We start from the raw sequence: 14,342 nt of genomic DNA on the forward strand, positions 1-14,342 counted from the left end.
AGTGGCGCCTTTGAGGAGCTGAGAGGCAATCATGGCTGCAGAGAGGAATGCAAACTAGCAAACTAAACGTGGTGGTAGCCGGGGTGTCCACTTTTGGAAGTTGATACTAAAATCATCCATATTTGGCAAATGACTAACAGGCAGGAACAGTTGAGGAATGTCCACAAGGTGGTGGGTCTGAGCTGGAGTCAAGCTGGAGTTCAGACCCACTCCGGGATTTAAACCGATGCACAGTGAGCCTCCCCCTCCTGCCAGCTCCAGTCCTGGCCTAGCATGGCTGCCAAGATCCAGCATTTTTCATCAAGTCCCAAATATTTTGTGTCTCTTCAGACATTTTCTGTAACTCTTCAGTGTTTTCAGAATAAATTCCAGAGTTCTCAGAGGGAGTTTCGAAGGCTTCAGCAACCATATCAGCTTAGTTCCACGTCTGTCCTCTGATCCCCCATTACGCTGCTGTGTGGCATTTCCAGATAGGGCAAGGACAGACCAAAGAAACAGGTCTGCCCACATTTAGCATAGTGCTTCGGTGAGTCTGGCGGGGTTCTTCCTGGAGCTTGGGTGATAGCTTCATCACCAGTAGCCCATCGCCCGCAGCCAGCACGATCGACCACCCACAGAAGCTGAATCTTTGGAGCTCCCTGCGTAACCTGCGCGAGAGAGCGGTGCTGGCCATAGTAGTTAGAACCGCTCATGTAACCCCAGGGACCAGGGAGCCGCCCTGTGAATCGTCTGGTTTCAGAAGCTGTCACAGCCTGGTTTACCTCCTTAGTCTTAGGGGTTTCTGTATCCCATGGAAGTGCTCCAACTTGTAGGAAATAGTCAAATAACCCAATGTGTGGGCATCTCCGGCTCCTGATATCCTATGGGTCATAATTACATCCAGTGGTCACCTATCCCCTCCCCCACGCCTGTTCCCGCCTTAATCTTTTGTTGTACCAACAGTTCAGGGCTGCCTCCTCTTCTTCCCGCCCCCCTTCGTTTTTTTTTCTCCTACTTTCTTCACTCCTCTCTCTGCCCCCATTGAGATAATTCCAAGGCCCAGGTCTCTGTACTCTTTCTAAACATCTCCAAATCTCCCCTTTCCCTATTATCCAGAATTTAACCATTCTAGTCAGTGCTTGGTGGGTTTGCTAACTAAGGCTTTAGGAGAAGCTCCTTGTCTTTCCCATTTACAGTTCCTGATGTATATATTTATCCAGGAGGGCTGTCACGGAGAGTAGTTGACCTAGTTTCTAGCACATTTCTCATTCATAATGAGCTTCTGTGCCTGTCATTGCCACTCACTGGTGGGTGCTGCCTAAAGAGAGTTGCTGTTGGAACTGGTTTTATCGGTTCATTGTGTTCTAGACCCCGCTGTGCGTCTCCAGCTGCCTGTTGTAACAATGATTCATGCTTAAATATTGGGTTAGCCTGGTTCTTGCCATTTTCATTTATTTATGCTGTTTGTCTGCTTCTCTGTTTGCCAGCCACCACAGAGGGAGCCCCACAGCTCAGCATGGTTGGCCTTTTTCAGCGAATAGTCTCCAAGGAAGGAGTGTCAGGACTTTACAGAGGCATCACCCCAAACTTCATGAAGGTGCTCCCTGCCGTGGGCATCAGCTATGTGGTGTATGAAAACATGAAGCAGACGCTAGGAGTAGCTCAGAAGTGAGCGGTCCCAGCCTTTGCTTTTCCACGATGACCGAGGCTGTAGTGCCCCCCAGTGACTCCTGGGATTGCAGCAAGTCTATCACAAAAGAAGCTGATTTCCCCACCAAAGGGAAGAGTGTAGGGTGATCGCCTCAAGCCTTTGGGTTCAGTTTTGTACCTTCAGTAATGTTCTGAATCATAGTTTTAGTGAAGAAACCACAAAATTGTACTTTATTTTTGCTGATAGAGATCTCTGCCCTGCACCAAATCTGAAAATGCACTGGCTTACGCTGAAATCATTTTGCGTGGTAGGACAATAAATCATCAACCTTTGTTCCCATTGGTTCCAGTTCATATCGATTTGTTTTTACACAAATTTTTAAAAAATCCAAAATGATCAGAAAGCCCTGGGACTTAAATTGTTTTTTTTTTTTATATATATATATATATATTTTGGATGTCTTTGTAGATGTAATGACCCCAACGGAGACATTAGTAGAAAAATCACTATATTTAAAATCGAGCGTGCAGAGTTTATCTCCTTGTCTGTAAGCAGAATAGGAGTTATAGAAGCCACATTCAGTGACAGGAGCGGTGCTGTCATGTGCATTTCAGTGGACATGCTTCTATTTGCCCTGCTGTTTGGCCCCCAGTTTTAGACCTTGATTGACATTGTTGTCACATTATTGACAGGAGACAGGTCATTTGGGAGATCCTATTTATTTGAAGATCCTATTTATTCGGTCATTGCTTTGAAACGCATCATTGATCAAAACCGTGACTTGTACCATGTCCCAGAGAGCATCTTGGTTTTGTTCATTTTTTATGAGTTTAATCAGATTTTCTTAATCAGGAAGGCTCCTTGGGACCTTCATAGTAAGCTGAAGCTGCTCTTCTCCTCACCTGAGTGTTGATTTCAGGTCAATGGCCGGCACCCTCCCTTCCCTCTTACTGTTGAAGTCTCTGAACCTGTGGTTCTCAAGTGGAGCGGCACAAAGCCAAGGCACCAGCGCATTTCAGTAGCAGGATATATCCATCTTACGTGTTTTAATGAAAGGTGCAGTCTGTGGTCATATGCGTCTACATGTTCACTTGCCTCAACATTGAGGAAGGTGACAGAAAATTTGTAACATGTAAAAGCATTCAATTTTTTAAACTAAAGCTGATTTTTTAGTCAGTTATCTTTTTATGATTTGTTTTAAAACTTAGAAGAAAAATCTTATTTCTTCTATAAGAAGATAATCTTAGCCCGGCAGGATTGGCACATGCCTGTAGTCCTAGCACTCAGGAGGCAGAGGCAGGCGGATCTCTGAGTTCAAGGTCAGCCTGGTGGAGAGTTCCAGGGCAGCCAGGGCTACACCGAGAAACCCTGTCTCCAAAACAAAAACGAAAACAAATAAACAAATGAAGATATTTTAACATTTTAAGATTTAGTCCATGTTCTCATTTGATTTCTGGTAATTTCTGTACGGTTGCTTTCTGAAAACTGTAGTGGAAATCTTTGCCTTTAACCTACCTACCTACCTCTTTTATTTTTTGAACCAAAGAGAAAGATGGCCTTGTGTTCATGAAGTTATTCTAAAACATAGCTTGATTTGTAGTACGGATGCCTGCTAGTGTCTTGGTATTTTTGTACTTTATAAGGAAAGGAAGGGACTCTATTGTACTTTGGAGTAATACATAGAAGGACAGATGTAGGTACATGATTCACTCCTTTTTTACTTGTAACAATTATGAAAATGCACAATTCTGTTAATGTCTTTGGAATTTTAAGCTGGTAAAAACTATGAAAATAGCCATACTTCATTATGAAATTAAATTGCCCCCCCAGCATACATGTGTAAGGTATGACTGGTTCGTTCATCTGTACATCTTGTATCTTTTGGGAGAAAAAACTGTCCTGTTGATCACAGCTTATTCTGATATTGCTACACAGTTACTGCTCATTTGTATTAAAGATATTTGTCTGTTTTTAAAATGCTTGTTTTCTAATTGTCCTATTCTCCTTTCTGTTACTGTGACAAAACACTCCCAATAAAAGCGACTTTATTAGGAAGGGCTATTCCACCTTATAGGACACAGTCACTGAGAGAAGTCAGAGCAGGAAGAAGCAGGAACCACGTGGGCTATCTTACAACTGACAGTGAAGAGCCCGCCCACAGACACGCCCACAGGTCAGTCTGAGCTGGCAGTCCTCAGTTGAGACTCCCAACTTAGGGGAGTGACTCTTTGCTTTGACGGTTGACAGAACTAACTAGGACACTCATTTTGAAAAGAATTTATAAATAATACATTTTTGGTGCCGTGCATTTATAACACCAACAGGGGTTGAAGCAGTGCCTCTCAATCTGGCTGTGGAGAGCCTCAACCTTTCGCCTTTCCTGAGCGGCTGTAGGTACCATGGACACAAGACAACTGTTTTCACAAGATACTCAAAGTCTGTGTTTAAGAGCAAGGATTGCAGTCCAAAGGGTTTCCAGTATCAAGAAGATTACAAGCTTGCAAGACTAGTGTGGCTCATCTTGGTAGGTAGGGAGTGTTTTTACCTTGAAATTGTGGAGAACAGAACATGAGTAAGTTTACTCCTACGTAAACTGAGAAAACTTTCCTGATACAAATTACAGAATCTCATTCATAAAATGAAGCAAGACTGTGGAGATGAATGGACAAGAGGCAGGGGCAGTGGTTATAAGAAGGGACATGAAGGAGGCCAGGCCAGTGCGGATGGCTGGCTGAAGTGAGCCCAGAGGTGGGTAGTCGTGGAGGACAGGCTTTAGGAAGGCTGTTAGCTATCCAGTTCTCCTTTTCTGCTTCCTAGTTCGACAATAGCAATAGTTCCTTGGAGATGTTCCCTAAGCAAGATCCAAATGTCTTTACCCTGGGCTATGTTATGGAAAATGGTGGGGAAAGGCCTGTTTTTGATAAGCATGTTTCTGTTGCACTCAGAATAGGTCTCTACTCCCCGGACCCCAGTCAGCCTAGTCCCTGGGCAGTCTCTCCATCTCCAGGGAGAAGGTAAATTTTTAAAGAGAGTTAATTTAGAGACATTAAGGTCTACATTTCCCCCTGTGAATCACAGAGACTTTGACTTATAGAGTTTCACGGGGCTATAGCTGTCCTGGCCGATTGCTTGGTGCTTGCCCTCAGTTTGTTTTCCTCACACAAACTTTGCAATATTGGGGCAGCTTTTTAATTTGCTTTTTCTAAGTTTGACCTTGTCCTGTTTGAGTTGGCATCCACAGTGGCAATAACAAACAAGTGGTGTCATCTTGTCATTCATGAGGGTGGGGTTGGAGTGGAACTGTTGAAGGATTCCGAGGCATTCTGAGCTACCCTTCAAACCAAGCCTGTCACAGACATTTTCTAGACTTCCATGTCTTCCAATGGCTCAGAGCAGGTTAGTCTGAGTTCTACCTATAAATGTCCCCTGCAGACATGCAGCCCTCAGCCAGTCTATGTCACCTTGAAGCAGGTGCCCACATGAATCTTGGTATGTGGCATTGCCATGCAATCAACTTAAATCTGTCAGGAAACACCCATATCGTTTAACAACTGAAGCAGTGTGTGGGGATTTTGGCCTCTCTGTCCACATTGGTCAATGCCAAGAAACCTTTTACCCCAGAACCCACATATCTGATTCAGCCATTGTGCCTTGCTTGGAATGGGCTCAGATGAGATGACACAGGATTAGAACCTAGCAATCTGTCTCCTTTCCTATCACTGGGTTCCCCCTTTCCTCCTTGATGCTGAGAGAATTCCTCTGCTCACTTCTCTGGGACCCCTGCCGTCTACTCTACTGGCAGAAGACAGATCCTTTCACTGAAAATGACTTCTGTTTTTACATTTACATGTCACAGAGGGGAGGAAATGCTAACTCGTGGCTGGAGGTGAGAGAAAAGGGAACATATAGAGAGACCAAATCTCAGACGGTCTCTAGGTTGATTCATTGTGCCTCAGAAGGAAGCCTCGGTTGTCACATCTCAGGGAGCTCTTCACACAGAAGGGGTCCTTACTATCATTTGTTTAACATAAGCGACAGATGACTCTATCCACAGAGTGCCCAGATCCCCCAGCATTCCTGGTATGTGGCAATGTGGTTTCACAGCAGAAAGCTGGATAGACAGCATCCAGGTAGAAGAGCCAATGGAGGAAGAGTCCACTCCCACCCATAACCCACCTATTAGCGCTGCAACTGAAAAGCAAGCCTAGAGTTGGGAAGGGATTCGTCTGGGCTATGCTATTAAGTATATACTGTGCCTGCATCTTTTTAATAGAAATTAATAGCAACCATTTAGTACAACCTGGAAAAATACAGCAAATGAAATGGAAAGGAGAAATCGGGAGGGAACAGCCAGACGGGCTCTAGCTCTGACCTCATCAATTTCACGGGACCCTATCAATCATTTCCAAAAGTCCATATGCATGATTTATTACACAGATGTGACGAGTTAGAGCATACTCTTTGCATGGGAGTTTACGGCATGCATGTGACTTTCATCATCACAACAGAGGCTAAGTATTCTCCCTACTTCACATTGCTTCCATCCAGAGGAAAAAAAAGCACCCAGGGCACACAGGTTGCTGTCAAACTCAGAGGACTGTTAAATAAAAACACTCCACTTTACACGACAGCGCTTTACAAGGAGACTTCTACATGGTGGTACCGCGCTGCTCCCATTAGTAGAAAAGAACATTTTGTTTCTTGGCTTTGAATGCCCCCACCACCTGGTGGTGTACTATTTATTCAATTAATCTACTTGGCATTAACAGACGCTTTGGACCACAAAGCTCTGTTATATTTGGCTGTAGACACACTTATTTTTTTAAAGCTTGTTATTTAAAAACAACACCCAGTCATTGTACATATTTTTGGGATCCAATGTGGACTCCACAGATACTTCTAGAGGCCAGTAAGGGTTTGTCACTGCACGTAGCGTCAGTGGCCTCTATGGTCCACTAGGTGGCAGACTTCTCCCAGGGAGCGCCGGAGCCTGTTGGTACCTGGGAAAGGACAAAGCCTTCCAACTTTGCTTTTTCCCTTTGCCTTGACCTGGAAAATCACTGAGCTACCTCGGAGGCCGATTTTAGATTTCCTGCTCAAACCACCGTTACCCTATTTAGAGGAGTGAAATTAGGGTCAGTCTGTTACCGTTCCAGGAGAGGAGGCTACAGAGAAGCCTTTCATGTGCTCCTCAGAAGAGAAGGGCTTGTTCTTGCTTTTAATGACATTTTCCCCAAACCAGAAAGATGCCATATTTTAAAAGTGAAATTAAACACGATCGAAAGAACAAACAAAGCTGCTGATGGAGCGAACTGTGGGTACATGTTCACCACTTGGAAATTATTGCCGGGATATTTTGGTGGGTAAATATTTCTTTCCCGAAATCACTTGAGAAGTGTCATTGTAACTCAAGCTTATGACATAAGTGTGGAAATAAAAACAAAATAAGCAATTAATAAAATGCTCTCCAAATTTAGTTTTCTCCCAACCTCTTTTTTTTTTTTTTGTTTTGTTTTTTTGTTTTTTTGGATGGGGAAGGGGATTCTTTTTTTTTTTTCTCTATAGGAGTTGTCATTGATTTTGTGGAGTCCTCTGGTTGATATGTTTTATAAGAAATAAAAATTGAGGGGCAAGGGATGGCTTAGTTGGTTAAGTGCCCATTGTGTAAGCACGAGAAGCCGGGTCCAGATCCCCTGCACCCAGGCACAGCTCCCAGAGCCAGACTCCGGCAGATTCCTGGGGCTTGGTGACCAGCCAGTTCAGCGGAATCCTTGAGCTCCAGGTCCAGTGAGAGAGGCTCTCAAAAACGAGGGTGATGAGCAATGGAGGGAGACATCAGTGTGGACCTGTGGCCTCCACACACACATGCACACACCCCCAAGGGCACCCACACTCGGTGCTCCCATAGCTGCAGTGAAATAAAACAGGAGTTCTCATTGACGGATACTTGCTGTGTACCTGGAACAGTAAAGCTCAGAGGAGGAATTCAGTTGGAAAAACCACACAAGTCAACTTGCATCGTGTCCTTAACCTGGAATTCCTTTTGGCTCAAGAAACAAGCAGAAATAAAAATTCTGGTAGCCAGTCGTGGAGGGACAGGCTGCAACCCCCTGTACTTGGGAATTGGAGACAGAGAGATTAAGAATTCAAGGTCATTTTGGTCTAGGTAGCCTTTGAGGCCAACCTGGAATACGAAACAGTAACAATAAATAACAGTAACCAACAGATGAACAAACAAAGGCCCGATAAAACCACTTCACAGCCCCCACGTAGACGTTCGGATCAGAAGGAAAATAAAATAGAAGTTAGCACGTGGGAGAGAAATGTCAGGTTCTGACATAGTGATGTATTTGACACCAGCTGACCACCCAGGTCCCTCAGGACGACAGGAATGGGTAAGGGTGTGTGGAGGAAGGTGAAGGTGTAGGTGCAGGTGTGTGGCTGACTGTTCCTCCTTCCTCTCATTCTCCTGTTGTTTTGACTTTTAACTTTAAGGCCTGGGGATAGACCTAGGGCCTTGTGCCTGTTAGGCACGCATTCTCCTGCAGAGCTACAGCCCCGCGCATGCGTCTTTTTCTATGTCCCTCCCCCCTCTTTCTCTCAGGTCTCACTCCAGGGATCCGCCTGGCTTTGAACTCTCCATCCTCCCAGCTCGGCTCCCAAGGGCTAGCTAGAGTTAGGGTGTCAGCCACTGTGTTGCCATTCTTTGCTTCTCGAATGTCTCTTTCCACTGTGCTAGAGTAAATGCTACAACTTTCAAACCTGCATCCCTGTGAAAATGCCACAGCCCGGATGCTCTGGGGGACAAATATTCTGAAATTCAAAGAGAAAGCCAGGGTGAGAGGTTGTTACACCTCCTCAGCCCTGCCTTGGTTTTTTTAGTTTTAGTTCACAGGAAAAAAAAATCTGTGCTTGCAATGGAAATACCCAGAGCAGCGAGAGCTGAGAATGAGCGCTTTTCTGTAGTGGGAAGACATTCTCAGCAAAAGATCAACATTTAAAAGTCATAAAAGGTTTCAATCAACGTGAGCAATTAAAGATTAGAAAAGATTAGAGTGATAGCGCTCCAAGAAGCTAGGGTATATTGACATACATCACGGTTTTAATTATTTATTTTAATATTTATTTAATTTTGGGGTTGGGGATTTAGCTCAGTGGTAGAGTGCTTGCCTAGCAAGCGCAAGGCCCTGGGTTCAGTCCCCAGCTCCAAAAAAAAAAAGAAAAAAGAAAATATTTATTTAATTTTGATATTTATTTTAATTATTTTAATATTCGGAATATTGCTTTTGCGTATGATACCCAAACTGCTTAACATTTAAACATTCATTAATACGAATTATTTTTAACTTCCTAAGCACAGTGGTTTGAAAACTTGACCACACAAGAACTACCTGGAGTGATTTTAAAACCAACAACAAAACCAACAACAACAGCAACAACGACATCTAGCTAAGGTAGCCTAGGTTGTTGGGAATGATCAATCAAACACCCAGTCAAATACTCAAGCCAATGCTTAATCCTCCTGTGTCAACACCCCAGACCCAATGTTCTGGGATTATCAGCAAATGACACCACACCAGCTGGTGGCTGGTGGCTTTTAAAACTTTACTCATATCCCAGAGCAAAGGGTGGAAGGCAGTCTAACGCCCCAGGTGATTCCAGAGTTCAGCCTTGGAGGAGACTCCCTGAAAATTGCTTTCCCTCTGAACATTGTGTGCACATATTTGTAGTTTGGGTCAAATAACTGTAAAGGAAGCACGGCGTTTCCCAGTGCCTTTCTAGACAGCAGACTGTTAAGGGTGGCCCAAGAAAGAATGAAAAAGTTGCCTATTGTGCAGATGGACCAACAAGGTGGTTAGAGCAGAGAGCCTGACAATTGGGTTTTGGATATAAAAAAAAAAAAAAAAAAAAAAAGAGGCTGAAACAGGAATATGGAGAGGCTGAAACCAATCTGGGCCACATAGTTAACTCTCTTCCTTTCCTTCTTTCTTTTCTTCTTTTTTTAAAATGGCACCTCTAGGTGGTTGTTTATGCAGTCAAGTTTGGAGCCAGTGTGTTAGGGATTAAAAAAAAAAAAGAAAAAGAAAAAAAAAAGCCTGGTAAAAATCATTAGAAACTCAGGTCAACCTTTCAGGCCAGTAGTTATGGGACTGTAAATGCACCGTTTGGCAGCCATGAGTATCTAAATGCTATTTAAAGCCATGAAGTCAGATGGTCCCCTACGGAATAAGTGGAGGTGGTAGGTAAGGATGACGACTGGTCTCTGGTAGGAGGTGAGAGAGTGGGAAGGAGGGATTAGGTGAAGAAGGACAGGGAGCAGGTGAGGTGTCGCTCCCTCCAGGTGAGGACAGAACAATCCTGGCCTGTCCCCTGAGAGGCCTGGAGGCCGCTAGGAAAAGGTGATGGGAATGGGTGGGTGAGAGTTCTCTGCGGCTGCATCTCTCGGGAAACCGCAGAGAGAGAAGGTGCTGGCTTCACCCAGGCTTTCATTTAGGCAATTGCTGGGAAAGCCAGAGAGGAAGGGCGTTGGACTCTGGGAAGGGCCTGTGAAGTGTGGTCCAGCAAGTCGCAGTAGAAAGAGGAGAAACAGCACACAGAGGTGTGTGGGCCCACGAACCAGAGGTCCCAGAGAACAAGGGAAGTGGGAAAGGTTCACAGGTGAATCGGTAGGAGAGAGTTGGCTCAGGCAGAGAGTTTGAGTTATAAATTTAACAGAGAAATGGTTCGGGGTGAAGACATTTTTAGTGGGGAGGAGGTGACATATGTTAGGAATGAAATACAGAGCTTTGCGAATAGTAGGTAAGTTCTCTACCATTGAGCTACCTACCCCTTCTGCTCCAGGTCTAAGGTTCCGGGTATCTAATATCGTCAATGAAGGTGAGGAAGTGAATGGGTAATTTCAAGGGACAATGTCGTCAGCAGGGTAAGGCACAGTCAGATAGCAGAAGCTCCATTGGAGCAAGGATTTAAATGGAAGGTACCTTTGGGCCAGTGGTCTAAAAGGAGAGTGGGCACTGGGGCACCCACATCCCACCTCGTCTTTGTACCGGGCGGATGTATTTTCCCAGGTGATACTCTTGGAATAGGGAAGTCACACCATGTAGACTGTTGTGAGGCAAAGGCTTGAGGAAAAAGAGCAGATGAAGGAGAGTTTGGAACACGAAGGACCAGTTGAGCTAGGAATGTGTGGCAGCGTGAATCCCGTCAGCTCTCTGTCCTTCCAGATCTGAGCTAATTAAGACTGTGTTCCCAGGGTGATTCTCTATGTTCCAAAGCAGGCCTCTGGTGGCCAGTGGACACTGGTGAGCAGGAAGAATGTAGCTCTGAAAATCCCCTCCTGGAAGAACACTCAGGTCTGCTCTTGGGGAATCCTGACTGAATCGCCCATTCAGAATTCCGCGTTAGCAGGAGACACAGACCCAAACATGAGAGAATGGAACAGTGGCTCAGATCTCCTGCATATCCGATATTTACATTACGATTTATACCAGTAGCAAAATTATAGTTATGAAGGAGCAGCAAAATAATTTTAGGGTTGGGAGGAGGTGTCGCCCCAGCATAAGGAACTATATTAAAGGGTCACAGCATCAGAAAGGTTGAGAACCACTGGTGTAGAGGAATCTCAAACACCAAGTGGGAGACAGTCGGGTGGGCAAGCAGCAGGGGACTTGGAGTATCCTGGAGGCAGAGTGATGACCTATATTTCTTTGTAACGACTTTAATTCAGCCTCAATGAAGTCTAGTGTGGGTGGGCATGGCTCTTTTCAAATGACAGGAATAGGATGAGCGGAAGGCACACTTTTCAAAGAGGGCTGTGTAAAATCACTGTACAATGACATGCTTGGAAAGAAAGGAAATTCGACATTGTAATACACGGAGGTTGTGCCTTTTAAATGAAGACTAACCAATTAAATGATTATGTAATATCTCATTAGTCATTGAATTACCTCTGGTTCTATGGACTGTTTCCCTAAAGTTAATCTTCATCCCATTTATGAAGGAATGAATCAAATTTCATGAAAAGAAATCTGGCCTCTTTATTTGACTGCACAGGAAGGGGAGTCTGGACCAAGAATTTTTCTGTGGCTTAGTATTTTTCAGTTTCAACTTAATAAAGAGCCTGAGGGATGAGAAAAGAGGTCAGGTTTTTTTTGCTCTTCCATTTAAGGTCCATAAATAGCCTAGAAAGAAGTGGCCAGAGGTAGGCAATTGTAAAGAAGCAAACCAGAAAAATCTTGTGTTGCTGAGAACAGGTTGTAGCAAGTGTTCCTGGCACCAACAACAATGTAGCCATTAACTCAAATAACTAAACCTTGGAGATTCTCAAGGGGTCAGCACGCTCAGGGTTACATCTCACGCTGGTTCAATCCTAGAGATCATTTACCAGGAAGGCTGAGAGGAAGAAAGACTAATTTAATATAAAGACGTGTTAGCAGCTATAACATGTTGATGACCTTCGAGAACAGGATGCAGGGGGAGTGGATACGGCATCATGAAGGAGATGGACATCCTGTTTAGTCTTGGAAAGAAGAAGAGAATGTTTTATGCCGAGAAGATATGTAAAAAACAAGAAGTGCATTCTGGGAAATCACAGTCCTACTATGTGGCTCACTTGGGGGAATGGCAACAATTTTCCTTTGACAGATAGATTAAGGGCTGGACTGATGACTCAGTGGTTAAGAGCCTGTATAATAAAGGACCAGAGTTCAGCTCCCAATACTCGTGCTTTCATAACTACCTGTAACTTCAGCTCCTGGGGTTCTGACCTTCTCTTCTGGATGTGATAGGCACCTGTGCTCACCTGCACATTCTCACATAGATACTCAAATATACATAATTAAAAATAAAATAAATTAAAAAAGAAAAACAGATGGCCATCAGTTACACACCATGCTCAGAGGAGTGTTTCCTGAAAGGACCATGGGGTAGAGTTTAGACAGAAGGAACCAGTTGATCTTCTACCTCTTTCCAAGGGAAAGAGAAGCTGGAGGGGGTGGCTGGTGTTGATGTTTGATCTTTCTGTCTATTGTAATGCTAAGTGCGCAACCCCAAGACCTGGAGTCTGCCCATTGACCCAAATGACGCTATGTGACCCCACCCCCAAATTATTTATGATTGGTAAATAAAGATGCGACAGCCAATAGCTGGGCAGAAGACACATAGGTGGGGTTTAGGATCCCTGGGCTTGGGGTAAAGGAGAACCACAAGGGGAGAAGAAGGTAATGGAAGAAAGAGAGAGCTGCCATGTGTTAGGTGAGCCATAAAAACATAGCCCTGAGGGCTGGCCAATTGGAGTTAAGAGCAGCCCAGGTGAAACATAGTCAGGAATAATTTGGGGTTATTGATAGTAAAGTAGACTCTAAAAGCATAGAGCATAGATGTCTGCCCAGCTCTGGTGCTGATTAAGGCTTATTGTAAATACAAAGGGTGTGTGTGTCTTTCATCTGGGAACTGAGTGAAGAAGGCGGGGTAGAAACCCTGGGTCAGGGTTAAATAATTTCTACAACAGGCTGGAGGCAGGGCAGGAAGAAGGCAGCTTCCATACTCTCTGGTCTCATATCAATGTCTTCAGTGTGCCAAGCACATCACCTGATACCTAATTTGTGCTTGACAAATAGGCATTGAATGAATCAGTGGAAGAAGAAAACACAAGACTTCTTTCTGCATTGGGACCATGGCTGCAGGAAATGGTGATACCAGATAGTTCAGTAGCTTTTGGCTGTAAAGGAAAGAGAGGGAGGAGAAAGCTTGAGAGGGAGCTCTGATCAGAGAAGGGAGTGTGTGTCTGAAGGGTGGCGGATTTATAAACTTGAGAAAAACTGACCAAGAAGAGAAAGAAAAGCCAGATAGAGTAACAGAGGGAGGCTTAAATATAGAGTTAAATTTAGAGACAACTCTTGGGTTTTTTTGGTTGTTGTTTTTGTTTTTTTTAAAAACAGATAGACAGGGGGGTGGTTTGGAGAGTGTGGGTCCCCAGGGTCCCCGTGCTGCCTCTGGTGACACTCAGGTGAGATTCGCTGAAATAATTTCATTCAGCAGTAAAATTCTACCATTTGAAGTGTTGTGAGTTCAGTGATGCACATTTAAAAACGACTCTTCCCAGGGCGCACTTGGCCTTGTATGGAGCTTAGATTTGAGACCCGTTTCTTGCATCCCTATTATCTCTAAGAATGAAAGAATGTTAGTGATGTAAGAAGTGAAGCAAAATGAAAAATGAAAGCCGTCTTCCCGCTCGTTACTGAGCACACTGATATCCTGACCTCGAGACCGGGCATGTTTTCCATACTTTGTATGTATTACCCCGGAGTATGAAATGTTAGCACGAAGGGAAGCAAAATTAAATTAGTTCCTTATCTAAGGCTTTTAGATGCTCTGGCACAAACCCCTCAAGGATAACATACTCATCATTTCCCCATGGATGGTGAAATTACAGTTTGCATAATTATTTCCTCATGATTTAATTGAAAACATTGACAGTGAAGCACACGGATGCCGGAGACTCTAATGCAGGGCAACCCATTTCCACCTTTTATCTCTGCAGCGGTGTCAGCCTGCAGGGTTTCCACGGACATGCTTCTGGAAGGTAGGGTGAGTTTGGGTGTGGGCATGAACCACTGTGTGCTGTGTTTCAGGATGTCGCCCCTCGTTTCTGAGGTGAGTGCTCAGGTCCTAGGGAGAGCAGAGGTTTGCCATTGCACTCCCGTTGCTCACT

At 44.4% G+C, this 14,342-nt stretch overlaps 1 protein-coding gene across 1 annotated transcript in view; it reads left to right on the plus strand.

Moving 5' to 3' along the window:
* The window catches only part of Slc25a24 (solute carrier family 25 member 24), a 37,914-nt gene extending 34,314 nt beyond the window's left edge, over positions 1-3,600 (plus strand). The window contains 1 exon segment of the mRNA NM_001127544.1: positions 1,467-3,600. Within this exon segment, the coding sequence (NP_001121016.1) occupies positions 1,467-1,651 (185 nt within the window). The 3' untranslated portion in view covers positions 1,652-3,600.
* Positions 3,601-14,342: the final 10,742 nt, after the last annotated feature.

Source organism: Rattus norvegicus, chromosome 2 (assembly GCF_021556685.1).
Source record: "Rattus norvegicus strain SHRSP/BbbUtx chromosome 2, alternate assembly SHRSP_T2T, whole genome shotgun sequence".
Lineage (NCBI taxonomy): Eukaryota > Metazoa > Chordata > Mammalia > Rodentia > Muridae > Rattus > Rattus norvegicus.